Genomic DNA, 18,516 nt, shown 5'->3' with positions numbered 1-18,516 from the left:
AAGAATTAAATGTGACAAAGTCTTTGCTTCTTAAATGGGCATTTAAACTAAAACTACTGCCTTGCAGTTGTATGCTTCCATGAACCAGTTAAGTTGCAGTTCACTTTCATGTCTGTTAAAAACATGGATGCTTCACACACATTTCCCCCCCGGCAACACAGAAGATCTATTTGATCGACACAGTTTCAAGATAAGAGTCACCAATTCTGTATCTGACCACATGTCTCCCCTTCTGTTCCAGAGGTATGACGTTGAATCATGCCCAGAAAAGTGTTTTTGCGGAAAATTATGAGTTCAGCTTTGACTTTTTGGATAGAAAATATCATCACTTCATCATTTTATCCCATTCGACATTCTATTGAGATTTTGTCATTATTAGTGTATGAATTCTTGAGTTGGCCAAAAACATTTACTGAGGTCACAGTGAGCTTTGAACACCAAATGCTAATCAAGTCATCCTTGAGTCCAAGTACACATTGGAAACCATGATGCTAATCATGACCTACAGACACTTTGGTCAGATTTGGGCAAACATAACAGTGAAATTGAGTAAAAACAATATTATTATTCCTGATTTGACATTACAGCGGTTGAATCCAGTGAGTTTAACCATGGCACAAACCTTTGGACCTGTTTTCTCCATAAAGCCCTCCTTCATGAAGTTTCGGGTCAGTTTGGGCACCAGCTGGAAGAGCAAAGACAAAAGAGAATCATATAAAATAAAAGCATTCATGTAATATTAACAATAATACCTGTCACAAAGGAAAGTGGTCTATCATAAAGCTAATGAATAATTTGTAATGCTCTGTTCCATTCTTGGGTTAGGAGTGCGTCAACATGCTCTGTCAGAGTGTGCTGTGTGAATAAATCCTCACCTCCTCGTCACTTGCTCCAGGGAAGGCCACCTGTAGGTAGTGGAACCTGGCCGCTCTGATAGCATTGAACCAGTCAACCATCTCCTATAAAAAAAAAATAAAATAAAAAAACACCCTCAGTGGCAACATGTCACACAGTATCTATTCACTTGGGCTCTGGGTGAATAATGTGTTTTTTTTCCCTCAGATGCAAGTGAAGGCATCACTAAGGTGTAGTGAAAGGCATCTGTGCTGTGCGGATGCTGCAGTGCTGTCGATAACTCCACCACAGAAGGAGAGTGACGGTGACACCAAATGAACCCAGTGAACTCCTTCTGTCACAGCCTTAAGAAATCCGTCTCAGCCAGCAGAGGGAGCAGCGCCACTACTGTCACAGACCGAATGGCTTATTTACTGTATATCTATCTTTTCTCTTGGCTTTTCTTTTTTCACTAACTCTCTCTCTGTCTCTTTTTCTTAAGAAACACAGGGCACATACATATATAATTAAGATGTTCAGAATCACAAAAGTGAGAGTATATAAGTTTAACTGTTTCTAAAATTGACATAACTTTGCAACTGCTTTATCAACTCCTTTCTCTTTCTTAGAAAAAAAAAAGACTGTGTTTATTGTCTTGGGAAACTATATGGCGAAAAATGGGACCCATAAAATGGACTGCAACCATTGCATTTATAAAAATAAAAATAATGTCCTCAAGATTTGCTGTTGACTGAGCAAACTACACAACATAAAAAGCTTAAACTACTGCTACAAAGATAACAAATAACACAAGATGCACTTATCTGTATTCTAGTCCACCAAGTCATGTGGAACTGATTAATATGTGAAGATGGACAGCACTGACATTTGGGATCTAGGCCTTGACCTCATCACTCCCCACAAGGCAAGCTGAGCACAGCAGGGAGTGTGGAGTGACGTTAATAACTCCCCTGGGGAAGGTAAAGTCAGACCCTACAGGTGGACACTGCAGTGGTTGTGGGGTTTTTCCATGATGAAATTCAAGTTCATTGAAGAAAACAGCCTAAAAAAAATTAAACATAGCTTGCAAAAACAATATATCACATTGGACATACAGTGCAATCTGCAAGTAGTGAGAGTGCAACACATTTTATGTTGTTTTACTCTTTAAATTAACACAGCACCCATAACGTTAAAGTCCTGACTTGCAGCTTTACGGCTGCATCCACACTTTTTTTCCATCACGCTCCAAGGTTTTGAACAAGGTTCTGCACCCTTAGAACAGTCTAAGGGTGCAGGACACACCGAAATGGCTAGGGTGACAGACGCTCAGCAGTTAAAAATTGACCAATGGCCGACCATCTGCTTGATGTGTCAGGGTCTTCAGACCTGATTGGCTCTTTTCCCTGAATCCAGACATCGAAACTTTTAAATAAAATTTAAATGTCAGCACTTTACCCTTGTAGTCACTGTGTCAGAGCCAAAACAACAAACTGTGTCACTATCTAAATACTTTCTGACTGCAGTGTAGCTACTGGAGCTACTGTTACTCCAAAAGCCAAAATGAATTATTAAGGGACATTTCAGAGTCCAAGTGTGTTTAGTAAAGAAGATAGCATGCATATTATATTACTGTGTTAGTGCCCTGTATTGCTGCATTCTAGGACTTGACATGGAGCATATCAGAAGAACTAAATTGTAGCACATACATTGGAAAGTCTTTTAAACCATTTGAAACCCAAGAAAATTGGTTTGATATCTTTCAAACAAACATGGCAAAAAGGCAATTAGTAACCTAAGAAGACATGACCCAAAAATTAGCACGGAATGAGTAAAGTGACTAGAAAATTCCTGAAAATGAGCACAAAAATGAAAGAAAAAGAAAATGACCCTAAAAAAATATAGTAATTTAAATCAATTGTTACAAAATATATAAAAAGCTATGTATATATTTTATTGGGTAACATACTTTTAAACCTGAAATTTTAATAACACCCCACCCTGATGTCGATCCAGGTTTTAAAGGGTTAAAGGGCAGTGTGTACAGTCACAGAGTTCATGTGTGTGTACCTTAGCGTCACTGTGGTAGACAAAGATGTTCCTTGTGCTGTTGTCTTTCAGGTAGGTAATCTGCAGGCCGCAGGGGTTGCCAATCTTAGCGGGCTGGAAGGTGGCGTTGAGGGTCTCGATTTTCATCACTGCTTTGGGATCCCTGGCCTTGGTGGAGGAAGACACGGACAACAAATAAGACACTTCTCTGGCTTTATACCATAGTTTCTGTGGTAAACATGCTTTAAAATCTGCTGTATCATCTTGCTTACATCCTGCTTGTTGAAGTATTTCAGTGCCCCCTCCCTCTCTGACAGGATGAACTTTCGGCTAAGAAACTGACCGTTGTCTCTTCCTCGTTTCCATAGAAACCCCTCTCTGTACCCTGGGAAAAGAGAAAGAGAAAGTGTGTTTGAGGCTCTGTTATGTAAGAGCCATCAGAGCAGATGAGAGATTAAAACAGAGGAGACATTTATAACAGTGATGGTGCGATTTTGTAACTGGTTGGTGTGAGATGATACCTCGATTTCAAAGACTGTTTGAAATTGCATTTAGAAGACGAGGATGAAAAAGGAGACGGAGGGAGAGAGAAAACACAACATCCAAGTGGCAAACGAGACAAGAGAGGGGAGACTTTATCGGGAAATGCAGCATGAGACAGCACAGAGGGAGACTTTATTGTCACTAAAGAACATCCTTTTTCATGTTAATGATATGCTGCTCTATTTATAGCCCGTAATGTCTTCCTCCTTGGTCTATTTTGGTAAACTTGCCCACACTGCCTTCTTTTCTGTCTTTTCTATTTCCGTCATGCTGTGATGTGTTTTCTCTCTAATCTGGATCTTTTTGTGGCTTCAGGGGAGAAAGACATCGGAGTATAATCAGGTGATTCATTTGCATTTTAGTCATTTGACTGTTGTTGTAATCCAGAGTGTTTTATAATGAGCAGTGACTGAGGAATAAACTTAGACTTAAAATGACACGTAAGGGATAAAAGTGGAGTTAATTTGCCTCAATTATTAAAAACTAGGGGAAAATGTCCAGCAAAAATATCATTAGAATCATTATAATTTTATATTTTAAATTATATTACAATATTTTTGCTGGTTTTTGCAGTCATTTTGAATATTTTATTTATTTATTTATTATTTTTCTTTTTTTTTTTTTTTTTTTTTTTTTTGCTTATTTTTAGGTGATTTTTTGCAACTTCTTTCTAATTTCTTGCTACTTTTTAGGAAAAAGCGAATAAAAGAAATGGAATAACTTCATAAGAAAGACTTCTAATGTGTATGAAAAAGGAATAAATGGATAAGGGGAGATCAATAGGTAACAAGCTGTCCTGTGTGTAGGATTTAGGAGGATATATTAGCAGAAATGGAAAATAATATAATAAGTATGTTTTCTTTAGTGCATAATCAACTGAAAATAACACCTGTTGTGTTTTTGTTACCCCAGAATGAGCCGTCTATATGTAAGCAGGTCCTTGCCTATGGAGTCTGCCATGTTGCATTGCCATGTGTCTACAGAAGCCCAGAATGGACAAACCAAACATGGGCTCAAGGTAGGGTCATTTTCACATTTTCATGTATGCCACCTTAGTAATAAGCTATACTGCAATGAGCAGAGCCAGAGCTGCACTGATTTGTTATGTGAAACTGCTCTAATAAAGTTGTCCAGTCCTGCATCATGCATATTAGAACCATCTCCAGAATCAAATCACTATTATCTCATTCAGACCTTTAAAAAGTAATTCATGCACCATTTTTATCCAGACTCGAGTACTGCAACTCACCCCTCTCTGGCATAAATCAAAAATCACTTTCCCGCCTCAATTAGTTCAGAATGCAGCAGCAAGGCTTCTCACTGGTTTTAACAGACGACATCACATCACTCCAATCCTGGCTTCCCTCCATTGGCTCCCTCCATTTAGAACTGATTTTAACATTTTACTGATCACTTTATAAGCTTGTCTGGGTCTGGCCCCAAGCTACATAACAGAAATGTTGACTCCATATGAGCCAGTTCGCAGCCTTAGATCCTCAGGTGGCGCCGTTCGGGCTGTTCCAAAGTCGAGACTTAAAACGAAAGGTGACCGTGATTTTGCCATCAGTGTATTGGCTCATCACGGCTTTGGAAGGACCTGCCCGAGGAGATAAGGCTACAGAATCACTGACGTCTTTTAAATCACTTCTCAAAACCCATTTATGGACTTGCTTTTATGTGATGTTGTCTTTTTATTACTGTTATTTATTTTATTTTTTTATTTTTTTTATTTCCTTTTATTTCTGGTTTGATTGCGTTAATTGTTTCTGTTGTTGTTGTTTTTGGACTATTTCTTTTTATTATTTAATATTAACATTATGTGCCCTGCATCTTGCATTATTTATCCTGTGGTTTTAATTTCATTCTAACTCTAGCCTTGTTTCTTCTTGCTTGTGTTCAGTAGGACTGTCTGGCTTTCTGTTGTCGTACCGCAGGCTATATATCTCATTTCTGCTTTGCTTTGGTTGTCAGAGCAAACTCTGTTTTTAAAAGAGCTATATAAATAAAGTTATTATTACTACTATTATAATGTGTGATATTCTGTCAAGTTTCTGCTCATGTGTTTGTGTACACTCCATGTTTTATTTTGAAATGTGTTCTCATTGTGTCTAGTGCTACTTTTACTTCCTGAGTTTTCCTGCCTTTGTTGATTGCCTCATATGTTTCACCTGTGTCCTGTTTCACTCCCTATTTAAGGCCCACTATTTCCTCTGTTCAGTTGCCAGATTGTTATTGTGGTCCCTGTAGTGTGTTCATGCTCTCCAGCCTTTTCCTTGTGTTGTGTGTATCTGGTTTCTGGATTCTGACTCTGCTACAATTAACAGACTTTGTTTCTTGTGGATTTCCCTGAATGAATTTTTCTGCCTTCACTGACTGATGTGTATGACCCTTAATCACCTCAGTAAAAAATTGGATTTGATAAACAGATAATACATCCATGATAAACAGTGTTTGGTGCTTTTCTCTGCATCAGAGTCCCAGTTTTGTGCTAAATCATTATATATTTGGTATTTTTACTGTTTTTAACTTTTTAAAACCTGATTTCAATATCAATTTTTCCTATGTTGCCTTCAGATGCCTCTCACAAGCTACCTGACACTTTGAAGCCTGAACAAATGTGTTTGATTTTTGTCAAAATTCTGTCTTGTGTACCTGCTTTGATGTCCCTTTGATGCTGTAACAATGCAAATTTCCCAATCATGGGACTAGTAAAGGATTATCTGATCTTCAAACATGGGGAAAACAGGCAATGCCGGACTTGGCAAGAAATGTCCCACAAATTGTAAGAAATTAAGTAAAAGGTAAAGAAAATGACCTGAAAATTTGTTTTAAAAAGGGGGGGGGGGGCTTTAAAATATGATTATAATCATTATAAATTTCTATTTGAAATTGCACTTTTTTGGGTCTTTTCCTTGTTTGGTTTAGTTTAGGTTTTTTTGTTGTTTTTTTTTACTTTTCTTTTGCTTAATTTTTTGGGCCATATATTGTTAACTTGCTTATTGCCTCCTCATGTGCGGCAACATGCCAAACAGCATCAGAGCTGTACTGATTTGCAACGTAAAACTGCTTTATTCGTTGTTTTCTACTGGTTTAACTCAGTGGATCTGTTTGTTTTGGAAATAAGAAGACCTCTGTGAAAAACTCTGCTCCTGATAAAAACCTTCTGAACAATAAACACTGAAGGAATTTTAACCGGGAGAAGTTTAAGCTGATTTGAATCTGCATTTCACCACTAGAGGCCACCAAATCCCCCAAAATCTTACACACTGCACCTTTAAAGGGTTGGTTCACTTAAAATCGAATCCTTTATACACAATTTCTTAACCCCACTGCCCTCTTTTCCATCTCCTTATTCAATGTCCGCTGCCATTGATTACCTCTCTTCTGTCCTTGCGTCCTTTGTGTGTGTGTGTGTGTGTGTGTGTGTGTGTGTGTGTGTGTGTGTGTCTTTGCAGCTGTGACTTTCTGACATGAAACATTCACCTACACTGGCATTACCTCATCGATCGATAGCCCTCCTTGTCCCCACCCTCGCCTCCTTCCCTAACACTCTTTTCATTCCTCCTATCCTTTGCATAGCCAATCAATATTAACATTGGCTGCTGTGGAGGCCAGGTTACTGCCAGTTGTATATCTCAGCCACACACACACACACACACACACACACACACACACACACAGATGTCATGCTCCTCACACTGAGTGATGAGGAGAGCATGAATGCACAAATAGAGATAACAGAATGACTCATATTATAACACTAAGCACATGTGTGCGTGTGTGTGTGTGAGCATGGTTCTCCATTGTAACAATAAACGCATGAGGTCACTGCAAGCCAATCAGAAAGCTCCATCTTCAACAAGACGTGAAATGTATACTAGTTGACACACACATTTATCCCACACACAAATACTGAAACCTCATCCTCCATACACACACACACACACACATACACACACACACACACAGAAACACATTGTTTTAATGGCACTTCTGTTCTCCTGCAGTAACAATTACAGTGTCACAGCATGAATATAACGACAGCACTTTAAACTGCAAACATATACACAACCACTTAGGAGAAGATGGATGAAAATGAGTGTTTCAAAGTCGCCGATGGATGTTTCAGGATAATTGAAATCCAGCTACCGGCATCCACTGGGGGAATGTTTGTCCGAGGAGTTTTCAAGGTTCTGCTTATCGAAGGGTAAACAAAGCAAGATTGGCACAACAACAGAGCTGCCATTTTTGCTTTTTTTTTCTTCAGATGGAAAAACTGTGTGTGAGCGTCATTGTGCAAGCATGAATCTCTGTGTGTAGCAACAATATTGTTGTATTTTTTGGGGTCTTTGTATTCTGAAAATGATTATTTAAATTATCTGTGATCTAGGCCTACTTCACTGTGCAGTTTCACAAAAAACTAAACATTACTACGACAAAGCCCAACATTTTTGACTTGCAAAATGATGTTTTAAAGATTATAATTCATGGCACAACCTAAACGGGATCAAAAAATAATTTGTCTCCCGTCGTTGACTACGGTACATCGTTTTTTCCAAAATAAAGTCCCATGGAAAACATTGGAAGAAAAGTGTCTTTGGATCTCTAAAGGCTAAATGAAGAGGTGAGGAAAGCATTATGGAGCTGTGAGGATATTTTACTAGTCCTACCTCTTAAGATTAGCTGAGACTCAAATGTTGCAGAGGGGCTTTTCAGGCTTTCTCTGTATGCAGAGCATTACCAATCTATGACATTTTAACTTTTTTTCAAAGCTGCATTTGACATTTTGGGAAATAGGCTTATTAACTGTCTTTCTAGATGATACGTTTGATACCTCACTCAAATCTCTGCAGTTCGCAAGAATGAAACAAAGAGTATACAATGTTTATTTGTGAGCTTTAGTGGTGGTGGTATGCAAATTTTCTCACATTTGGACAGAGTCATGCCGAAAAGTAATTATGGAAAGCTAAGCTTCCTGTCTCCTGGCTCATATTTACCACACAGACGTGAGAGTGGAATCAATCTTCTGATCCTTCTGTCGGCAATAAAGTAAATTAGTGTATTTATTAAAATACCAAAATATTGCTTTAATAGTGTAGCTGAAAAGTTCTTTCAATGCACTGATCATAATAAAATATTCAAGAATTCACCTTCCAAATGGCAAAAAAAATCAAAAATATCAGCTTGGATGAGGGTCTTCACAAGTACAGTAATACATACATGTCAGTATGCAAATACCTGCAGAGTAAGGCTCCTGTTTTTCAATAAACTCAAACTCATTCCTCTCGTACTTGGCTCTGATCCACTGCTCTCTCAGCATCCTGAGAAAAGAAAAACACACACACAGTTAGCTCTTACATCAGTTACACACTCACTAACTGCTACAATGCTACGAAAACCTTTTTTTTCTATAATTAAAATGGCTAATAATTAATAAATAGCAAATAAAACCTTTTTTGTTTGCTGTAACTTGTCATTATAAATTAAATGTTGATTGTGCAGTGTAATAGCTATGAATAAGGACATCATCGACGTATAGATATATTGTCTGTGGAGTGCTGCAGTGATGACGTTTTTCTGTGGGCCGATTCAGAAGTTAAAGAAAAGTGAACCAGGTTTCAAAGGGTTAATCTAAATGCTTACTTTCTACAACACTCACAGACATGTCTCTCACTGTATCGCCTCTGTTACCACTGTTTCTACCAAAGCTGCATTTAAAAGAAGCAATCTCAATTTTTCTTCCTCTTCAGTGTGTGAAGAAACAAATGGCAACAGCCAGCACGTCACCATGCCAACAATCTCTCTCATCTTGGCTCTTTCTTTACCTCTCTCAACCTTTCAATTTCCCCTCCAGGCTGCAAATAACCCTTCAATCAGCATCGAGAGGTAACGTGTCGTACTCTTAGCAGATATCTCTTTGAACGACACCTTCTAGTGACACCGAATTGGAACTAAAATCCAGAGATCTCAGGGGAGTGGAGAGAGTGAACTCTAAACACGATGGCACAGACGCTGAGAAAGACAACTCTCTTTCATCTGAGCTCTGCGTGTCTTAGTTCTGTTTCTATTTCAATCAAATTGTGTTGGAGGGAGGCAGACAGAGATGAACGGACGAGCCGAAAATGCCCAGGTAAATCTGTGTCACAAGCTCGGCTTATACAACCAAACTCTATGAAAAAGAAAAGGAAAAGAAGAAGTATTACTGAAGGCAGGTTCAAAAATATACATTTGTTGGTACAGAATAGTCTGTACTGTCTAGCAGCCTCCAGATAAAGTTCAAATGTATGCTTACACAACTGTGAGCTTGTTAAAAAAGCTTAAACTTCATTTATCTTCTTTAGTTTTAAAACATAAACATGAAATAGTCCACCATGGGGGCTTTTTGTATAGAAAGAGGAAGTGATATTAAAGTGATAAATGCAGTGAGGTGTGAAACAGTATACTATATCTCCATTTACAGTCACAATGTCCCTCTGTGCAACACAGTGTTTGCATCACTTTAGCACTTATCAGCATGCAGTGTTACCGCCTCTGCGTTCAGCTTTTTGTTTCTTCTTTTTTTTTTTATCACATTCACTTTGAGGCAGTGTGGGGAGAGGACTGTGGAGCTCCACATGGGCCAATATCATATACAGAAATAAGACCTTAAAGCTGCACGAATGTTTTTATATTAACAATAAATCAAATGACTGCACCCGAAAGGGTTGTTCTTTATAACATACCCACAGATAATTAACACTCTATAGCAGTGGTTTTTCCTTCAAGGATGTCTGTCAACTGTTTTCCCCACAAATACCCACTAACATCTGTATTTTGCATGTTATAGGAATGATTACAATCGGCATTCGCACCCCGGTCGAATGACTCTGCAATAGTCAAAGGTATTTATCTGCCTTGGCTCTGATCCACCCAACACCCGGGTGAAGGCGTTAATTTTGACCCTTTACTGGTCTTCACTAGCATCTTGTAAAAAATTTAAAAGTTTCTACCTTGAATAATAATCTATACTTTAATTATTCACCTAGCTTTCTTCACAGGCATTAAGGAAATGTTGAAATGCAGGCCCATTGTATATTTAAGACAAAAAAATTTAATTAAATATTAAAAATTAGGAAGGCCTCTTGACCCCCTGTGAAGCTTTTGTTACTCCCAATGGACGGGTCCAAAGCTTTGCAAATATTAAACCTCACCCTTTTTAGATTTTTTTTAATTACCTTTTAGCTCTACGGTGTTGAACTAAAGGGTAAAAAACATCAGCTGCATGAGTTTTTTGTTGTTGCAATGGCTGCTATCTGCAAAGATAATTGACAGCTCCATATCAAAAGTTAGCTGTCTTGCTCTGTCTTTTTCACAGAAGACACTTTGAATTGTCATTGTAGGAAAAGCAAGGGTGTTACTAATAACACTAACGATGACTTTGTTCTATGGAGCCATCATCAGTCTTATTGTCTACACCTGTGCTTTTGTCAAAATGTCTGTCATTAAAAAGGCAGCCTAATGCTGCGTTCCATTCAAAGTCAGAGGTCCAGATATTCAGACCTCCTACTGGAGAAAGTACAATAAAGTGCCACTCAAAGTCAGAGTGCCTACTTTAGATCTTAGGCCAAATCCATGTACAACACTTCAGCGGTCTGACGTCACACAACAATGGCAGCATCCATGGAGGCGTACATTGTAAATGGTGAGAAATCATCTAAAAGGCAACATAAAGTATATTTGCATGTATTTATTTAAAATAATACATTTACTATAATATAATAAAACCTGTTCTGCATGTAAATTGATGTCAAAATATTAGTATTTAGGATTATATTAGCATTTTCTTGCCATTTGGTAATGTGCACCTGGAACTCTTGGAAGTCAGAAGTTTTTTTGACCTTCTGACCTTGAAATTCTGACCTCCGATTTTGAATGGAACACAGCATTACTGTAGCCGGCTAGCTCCTGTTAGCAATAGCAACAAAAAATGACACACCACTCTGCCTTTTTACTATTTATCGAGGAAACAGTGGTCAAAACATGAGTGAACTTACAAGTCACCTTTAATATTTTGTTCAGTAAAGGTTAAATTACATATTGACACACAAACACTGACCTTTAAGAAAGACTGGTGCCAAAATTAAAGCTCAGTGGAGAACTGACTGACTCAATATTTAATGCAGGCAAAGTGGATGTTGATGCAAAGTGTTTTGATACTTTTTAAAAATAAGTCTGAAGTCTGTAGCTTCAACAAACTATTTTCTTTTAGTTAACTAGCAAGCAGGCTTCAGTTGGCAGCTATTTTCTCTTTTCAGACAATAAACTGCTTGTATGAAGCTCACACTGGCTGCACCTTCAGTGTTTGGGTTTTGAAAATGACAATAAAAGAAACAGCACTTACTTGCAGTCAGTGTGTGTTGGTCTGTAGTAGAAAGCCGGAACCTTCTGCTCATATTTGGCCCGGGCTGCACTGTTTCCTGTAGCAGCCATCAACTGAAAGGGAGACAAAACAACACAAACTGGTGATCCAAATGAATCCAATAATCACTTTAACAGAATATATATATATATATATATAATACATGTCTTTCAAACACACTTGCGGGTTTTGGAGTTCTGGGGATATATTCAAATGAATAAAAGACACAACTATTTAAAGTTGAATGTCCCTCTCCTATGCCATATCCAAAAACATAACTCCACAGTGCTTAAAGAATCATTTGAAGTGCCTTCCTCCATTTTGCACAACGCCCCTCCCTTGTATAAATAACAAACATCCCCTTAAAAAAGCACAAAGTCATACATAGGACATGAAATGTTTGATGCTCCAAATTTTCTGTCAGAGGTTCCTCTAACCCTCTGTATGTAAAATAAATAAAATAAAATAAAAATAAAAATTATATAAAATTAAATTAAATTAAATAATAATAACTTTATTTATACAGCACCAAGCTTAAAGGTCAGAGGCAAAAACATGTTAGGAAGAAGACATATGATAAAGAGAAAAATATATTTAAAAACAATTTTAAAGAACCCGCTCATAAAAGTAGCCTAAATAGGATAAAAAGAATACAAGCATGAAACACAGAATGTGAAATAAACAATAGTCATCATAAAGTCATCATAAAATAGTGGGATCGAAACGAATAAAAAGAATAAAAAGACAAATTAAAAGATAAAATAAAAAAAGAATCAGAAAAGAAGAAGAAGAAAAATGACATCACAGCAAAAAAGCATGTCTAAAAAATTGGGTTGTAAGTGGTTTTATATGTACAACCCCAATTTTGGAACCAAGCCTTCACCTTTGCCTATATTTTTCCAAATTACTGAAAGTGTGCAACTTCAGCAACACCACATATTTCTCCTGTACTATCACATGGATTTCAAAATAAAATCTAATAAGAGAAAAGGAACACAAACTGCTTTGCTCCTTGAGGACGTTATAAAATAAATAATGCCAACACTTTTTAAAGCACATGCACATAACAGCAGCCGTGACATTTCAGTGAAATAGGACCTGCAGAATGGTGACAACAAAACTACCAACTGGAAAAATAACATTAAACTTTAAATAAGATGACAAAAAATGGGCTAAAGCAAAGAGAATCTAAAGTATGACAGAACTTCTTTAGCTGTGGGATTAATTGTAGAATTGGCTACACTGCACTGGGACGTGTCTGCCTTCTTCCCTCCATTGTTCGTTTCATCCAAGGATAATCCCTGAGCCCAATCCAGCTGGCTGAATCCCTCAACGCGCCTCTCTTATCCTCTGAGGGGCTCTGGGAAAGGATGCAGCACTGAGGTGTTTTATTGTTGAGGTCAAATAGCAGCAGAAAATTTAATATGAACCTCGAAAGGAAGTCAAAGATATCAACATGTGACACACCTGCTCCCAAACAGGGATGCATTCAACACTTCAGATGTGACATGTACATAATGTCCATGTCATCAAAGCAAAAGACAGGGACATTTTGGAGCTATTTAATAATCACCTCGGCTCCAGTATCCACTTTTAGATATGCCTCCTCTTTGTGCTCACTGCGACAGACTCTGAGTTGCAAGCATCTGAAGAGCTTCACATTCAGTTATTACTCATAAAATAACCAGATATTCATGATTACATCATCGACATGGCAACAACAAATTTTACCACATAAGTCTGTTTTTAATTTTCGATGGCACCACATTAAAAAAAGAGCTGGGACCTCATTAATCAACACATGCATACTCCCACTTTCACACAATAACAATGATAAATCTAATTTGTTCTACATGCATCTACTTCAGTGCACACAAGTCCCAGTACAGTAATGTACAGTTATTTTCTGTGGTCAAGTGTAACAACTATAACCTTGATTGTTTTGGTGTTTTTTGCTTTTTAGTGTTTTCTTATTTTTTTGTTCTTAGTTTTGCAGCTGTCTGACAATACCTTTCTCCATGCTACTCTTTTGCATTGTTCTTCTTCACCTCTGTGAGCTATTATTAGGGCTTCAACATTTGATACATATACACACACGGATAAAGTCTCCTGCCCATGCTTTGTGTACATCAAGGTGTTATATCATGTTCATAAGAATGAGTCTGATGCAAGGTCACAGTAACCATGACCTTTGACCACCATGATCCAATCACTTCATCATTAAATACAATGGAACGTTTGTGCTGCATTTGAGGCAGGTCCTTCAAGGTGTTATTGAGAAATCACATACACAAGAATGAGACGGACAAGGTCACAGTGACCTTGGCCTTTGGCCTATGACCAACAAAATCTAGTCAGTTCATCACTGAAGCCAAGTGAACGTTTGTGCTAAAGTTAAAGAAAATCACATTCACAAAAATAAGATAGACATGGTCACAGTGACATTGACCTTTGACCAATGACCACTAAAATCTAACCAGTTTATCATTGAATCCAAGGAGATGTTTGTGCAGTAGTTTTTAGAAACTCCCTCAAGGTGTTTTTGAGATTTCATGTTCAAAAGAATGGATGGACCTGAAAACATACATACATCCAGCTATAGCTATTGTTGGTACAAAGGCATAAAAAGGATCAAATGTAGTTATTGTTTTTCTGCAGAAGCTTCTATACTACTTGGTACTGGGTTATTTTGGTCAATACCCTAAAGGTACTGAATACCAATACCCAGTTCTTCTATTTTTGCTGTTAGACAAAAGTGTCCGCTCTGATTGTGGATGTTTTATTGGAATGGGACCAAAACAGCTCCAGAGGTCTCAAAAATAAAAGTCTGGCATCTGAAAATCACCCCTAAACCCTCCCAGTACTACAATTACAGAACAGGAGATTCAACTCAAAGCCTTCACTTTCCTTTTTTCCCCACACTACAATCAAATCCAATCATCCAATCATCAAATACTCTTTGGGTTTTATCTCGAAACGCCCACCACTGCACTATATTACTCTTAGATTTTGCCTTGCACAAACTTGCTGTCCCCTTAACATCCCAATTATTGTCCTCCCAACTCTCAAACCTGCTGTTTTTCCTTATGACTCATGCCAGCATCACCTCCCTCCAAAGTCCTTTTTGTCACCCAGTGGTGGTGTTAAACCGCTGATCCATTCAGGGGACATCTTCACTCTTCCGCAGCAGAGGAAAAGCTATTTTTTGTTCCAAACGACAACCTCAAAATATGCATTTCTGTGTTTACAAATTCGCACAGAGCTCATATTTCTTGCTGACATGTTTCTGAAGGGGGTGAATTTGCGAGGCGCACAACAGCTCAGCTTCTTTTTACACATACAGGAGGAAAGTGTAAACAGTCTCACTAATGGAATGGTGCTTTATTGATCCTTGTGAGGAAATACTCCCCCCCCAAAGAGAGGTCAGAGGTCACGATCAGCCGAAGATCAATGTTCTTGAGGAGATAAGAATTCATCTTACACAAGGACCACAGATATGTTTAGGCACTGGTATCACAGACAATTTAAGCATTTTACCTGATTTAAATTGTCTTCATAAAGCAAGATTTCCTTTCTTTCTGTTTTAACCTAACAAATCATCCCTAAACTACAAGTTCTGCACAAAAATAGGCAGCAGCCAGCGATTTGAGTTAATGAGATGTGCAACAACAGTATGTGTCAGCAAGCAGAGCTGCTACGGCTCTATAAAAACCATCACTTTGCCTTTATTTCACTGACATGTTTCCCCATCCTGCTTTTTTTCTGTCATATTGTTAAAAAAACAAAAACGTCGCCTGACTGGGCTGTTTCCATAGAAACAAAGAAAAAAAATTTTAAATGATGGGACAGTTTTAGAGTCTGCAGTTACCATGGGCTCCATACTTCATAATATTAGTCTGTAGTGTATTCATATTCATGTAATTCAATTACCAAATGCACACAATCAGCATGCACAATTAAGAATTTGGACTTAGTTAACCCGATGAATCCTGAGTGAAGCAATGAAAAAAAAAACGATGAACTTTGTACGTTTCTATGGCATAGCTGACCTAGTTTTATGAAAAGCAGTGGCATGCATCTTTAAGAAAAGGCCATGCAATCATCAATTTTCTTGTGCTTAATTTTTTTCTGAGATATGACTGAGAATCACAATTGGTCCGTGTCTGTCATACGAGCCGTGCACAGTCTGCCTTTCTGCACAAAACACTTGTTTAACCCTTTGAAACCTGGATTAACCTGGACTTTTGTTGAGCTGCATTCAGATGCCTCTTTGTTTAGATCTTTGAACTGTAGGCAAATTGGTTTATTTCAGAAACATAGGTAAAACAGAGATGAGCAACTTGGCAAGAAACATCCGCAACATGTTTCTTGCAACTTGGCAAGAAACACTCTAGCTTTTAAGAGATCTATATTTAAAATTATAATAATTATATTTATTTTTTAAACTATTTTTATTAAAGAGATAAAGGCAATTTAACCAGGCTTTAAAGGGATAACTTGAGAATCATAATGCATTAAGCTGAATGAATTGCGACAAAGATAAGGGGGAACTGATGTTTTATTTAAGATGTGTGCATGTTTTTAAAAGATATGTCTAAGGTGGGGTTCTGCAATTCGAGTACAGTGTACGGTTTCTTTTGCAGCCCCACCTCCACGTCACTGGCATCCCACGTGTCCTGGATAGACTTGACTCGGCTGATGTGGGGAATGCTCCGGTGAAGGAGCGAGCAGGCCTGGCAAACAAACACACCCAAAGTCAGCGACGCCCAGTCCGGCTCTGCAGGAGAGAGAGAGAGAGAGAGAAGGGGAGGGAGGCAGGGGACATAGAGAGATCAAGCATGGAGGTGAATGGAAGAGAATTGAGTTTGGGGAGCGTTAGAGAAGGGAGGAAATGAAATTGGGAACAGAGAAATGATAGAGAGAATGGCGATGGGGTTGAGGAGAGATAAAGGAGGAGGGGTGAGGAAATCTTGTCATAAAAGCGCTGCAACAAAGGGAGCAGCAGCTCAAGGTTCAGGCTATAAATACTGAAAGTGCTGATGCTGGCGCTGTTAGGGGGTAATAGGAGCAAAGTAAATGAAGCAAATATTACAAGGGACTCTGGTCGAGTATGTCCCTGCTCATAAAGTAGAGCAAAACATGATTTGGGGGAAATCCTATTTTGCTCACTGACAGGAAACAGACTGCCTGAGATCTGATCAGAATGCAGCCGAGGTAGTTATCAGGTTAGGTACATCACCAGGCTCCAAAATGCATACACACGCGCACCTTGCAAATAAACACATTTCTATACAATATTTTGCACTTTAACCCTTTGAAACCTGGATCTTCACCAGTTTTCTTGAGCTGCACTCAGGCACCTCTGAAAAGCTAATTTGACCCTTTGAAACCTGAGCATTTTTGTTTGACTTCTTTCAAAAACTAAAATAGCAATGGCCAATTTGGCAGGAAATGTTTCACAAATTGCAAGACATTAGTAAAAAAAAGTGACAACAACTTTCATAAAAATAAGTTTTAAAATTTAGGGAGGATTATTAGGATTTAAAAAAAATATATATATTATTAGGAAATTATCACAGAAAAATTATATTCATAATTTAATAATTCTATATTTAAAAATATGTTACAGAAAAATATAACAAAATATATAAAATAAATACTCACACACCCGCATCTATATACATTCATTCATTTATTCATTTCATTTTAATCCGTTTTTTAGTTCATTTTTTAGGTTTTTGACTTTCATTATTATTGTCAGTATTTTTTTTGCTAATTTTTTGGGCCATGTCTTGTTAAGTTGCTCGTTGCCTTCTCCCCCTGTATTTAAAAGAAATCCAACCAATTTGCTCAGGTTTCAAAGAGTTAAAGAAGATGAGAAATCAGACAAGTACAAACACACACACATCCTGGCTTCACATACACACACACACATTTCTGCACAGACCATATGCTGCTTATTGCCAACATGAGCATGTGACTAAGCACACATTTTGACTGCATTTCTACAAAAACCAACAGCCCCATCAGTAGTCAGACAGAATGTGCAAAAAAAGTTTTTTTTTTTCTTTCTCTGCAGCGTGATGCAGCAGCAGCAGCATCCGTGGGTGTTCAGCAAAGGTACATCTGAGTCACTGTATCACACATAGACTTTGATTCTGTCCATGCAAATGAAGATGTCAAAGTCAGAGAGGCAGAGAGGCAGAGAGGCAGAGTGTCAGAGACGGTGGCAGGGAGAGAGATGGAGAGAGACAGAGTGTGGTGAGAGCTGAGTGTCAGAAAATAAGGGAACAGAGAGAGATGAAAATGCAGATTGGAGTTTTATGCTGAAGGTAGAAATAATCTGATGGGTCCAAATAACAGCTCAGTGAGTGTACAAGAAGAAGCACTTTAAAAGTGCAACTTGGTAAATGTAATACGGATTTCTCTTGTTTAATGTTATCTGTGACTCTGGGAGACTGTGATAAGCCTTCCTCACCATTATCTGATATTTTATTGACTGGGAAATGAATCAGTCAAATTAATAATTAACAAATTAACCCATTAACACCCATTTTCTTGTGCTGCATTCAGATGTCAGATGTTTCTTTTGAAAAAAATTAACAACTCATCAAGAAATGTCCTGTAACTTGGAAAAATATTTAAAAAAGAAAAAATATAATGTAAATGGAAAACGTGACAAGGAAATTATC

General features: G+C 37.9%; 1 protein-coding gene across 3 annotated transcripts in view; it reads right to left on the bottom strand.

The window, feature by feature from the left end:
- LOC121959189 (arf-GAP with dual PH domain-containing protein 1) overlaps positions 1-18,516 on the bottom strand; it is a 36,371-nt gene that overhangs the window by 5,606 nt on the left and 12,249 nt on the right. Inside the window, exons 2-8 of one of the 3 annotated variants that reach the window (XM_042508401.1) lie at positions 16,474-16,601; positions 11,807-11,898; positions 8,665-8,747; positions 3,156-3,268; positions 2,905-3,051; positions 876-959; positions 623-685 (exon numbers count right to left, since the gene is read on the bottom strand). In XM_042508401.1, the coding sequence (XP_042364335.1) occupies positions 623-685; positions 876-959; positions 2,905-3,051; positions 3,156-3,268; positions 8,665-8,747; positions 11,807-11,898; positions 16,474-16,601 (710 nt within the window). The remainder of the gene's footprint in view (positions 1-622; positions 686-875; positions 960-2,904; positions 3,052-3,155; positions 3,269-8,664; positions 8,748-11,806; positions 11,899-16,473; positions 16,602-18,516) is intronic. The other 2 variants (XM_042508403.1, XM_042508402.1) reach the window with 2 other exon arrangements.

The sequence above is a fragment of the Plectropomus leopardus genome, chromosome 19 (genome assembly GCF_008729295.1).
Source record: "Plectropomus leopardus isolate mb chromosome 19, YSFRI_Pleo_2.0, whole genome shotgun sequence".
Taxonomy (NCBI): domain Eukaryota; kingdom Metazoa; phylum Chordata; class Actinopteri; order Perciformes; family Serranidae; genus Plectropomus; species Plectropomus leopardus.
Note: the sequence above shows the minus strand (reverse complement) of the source record. Positions and strands in the feature narration are given on the sequence as shown.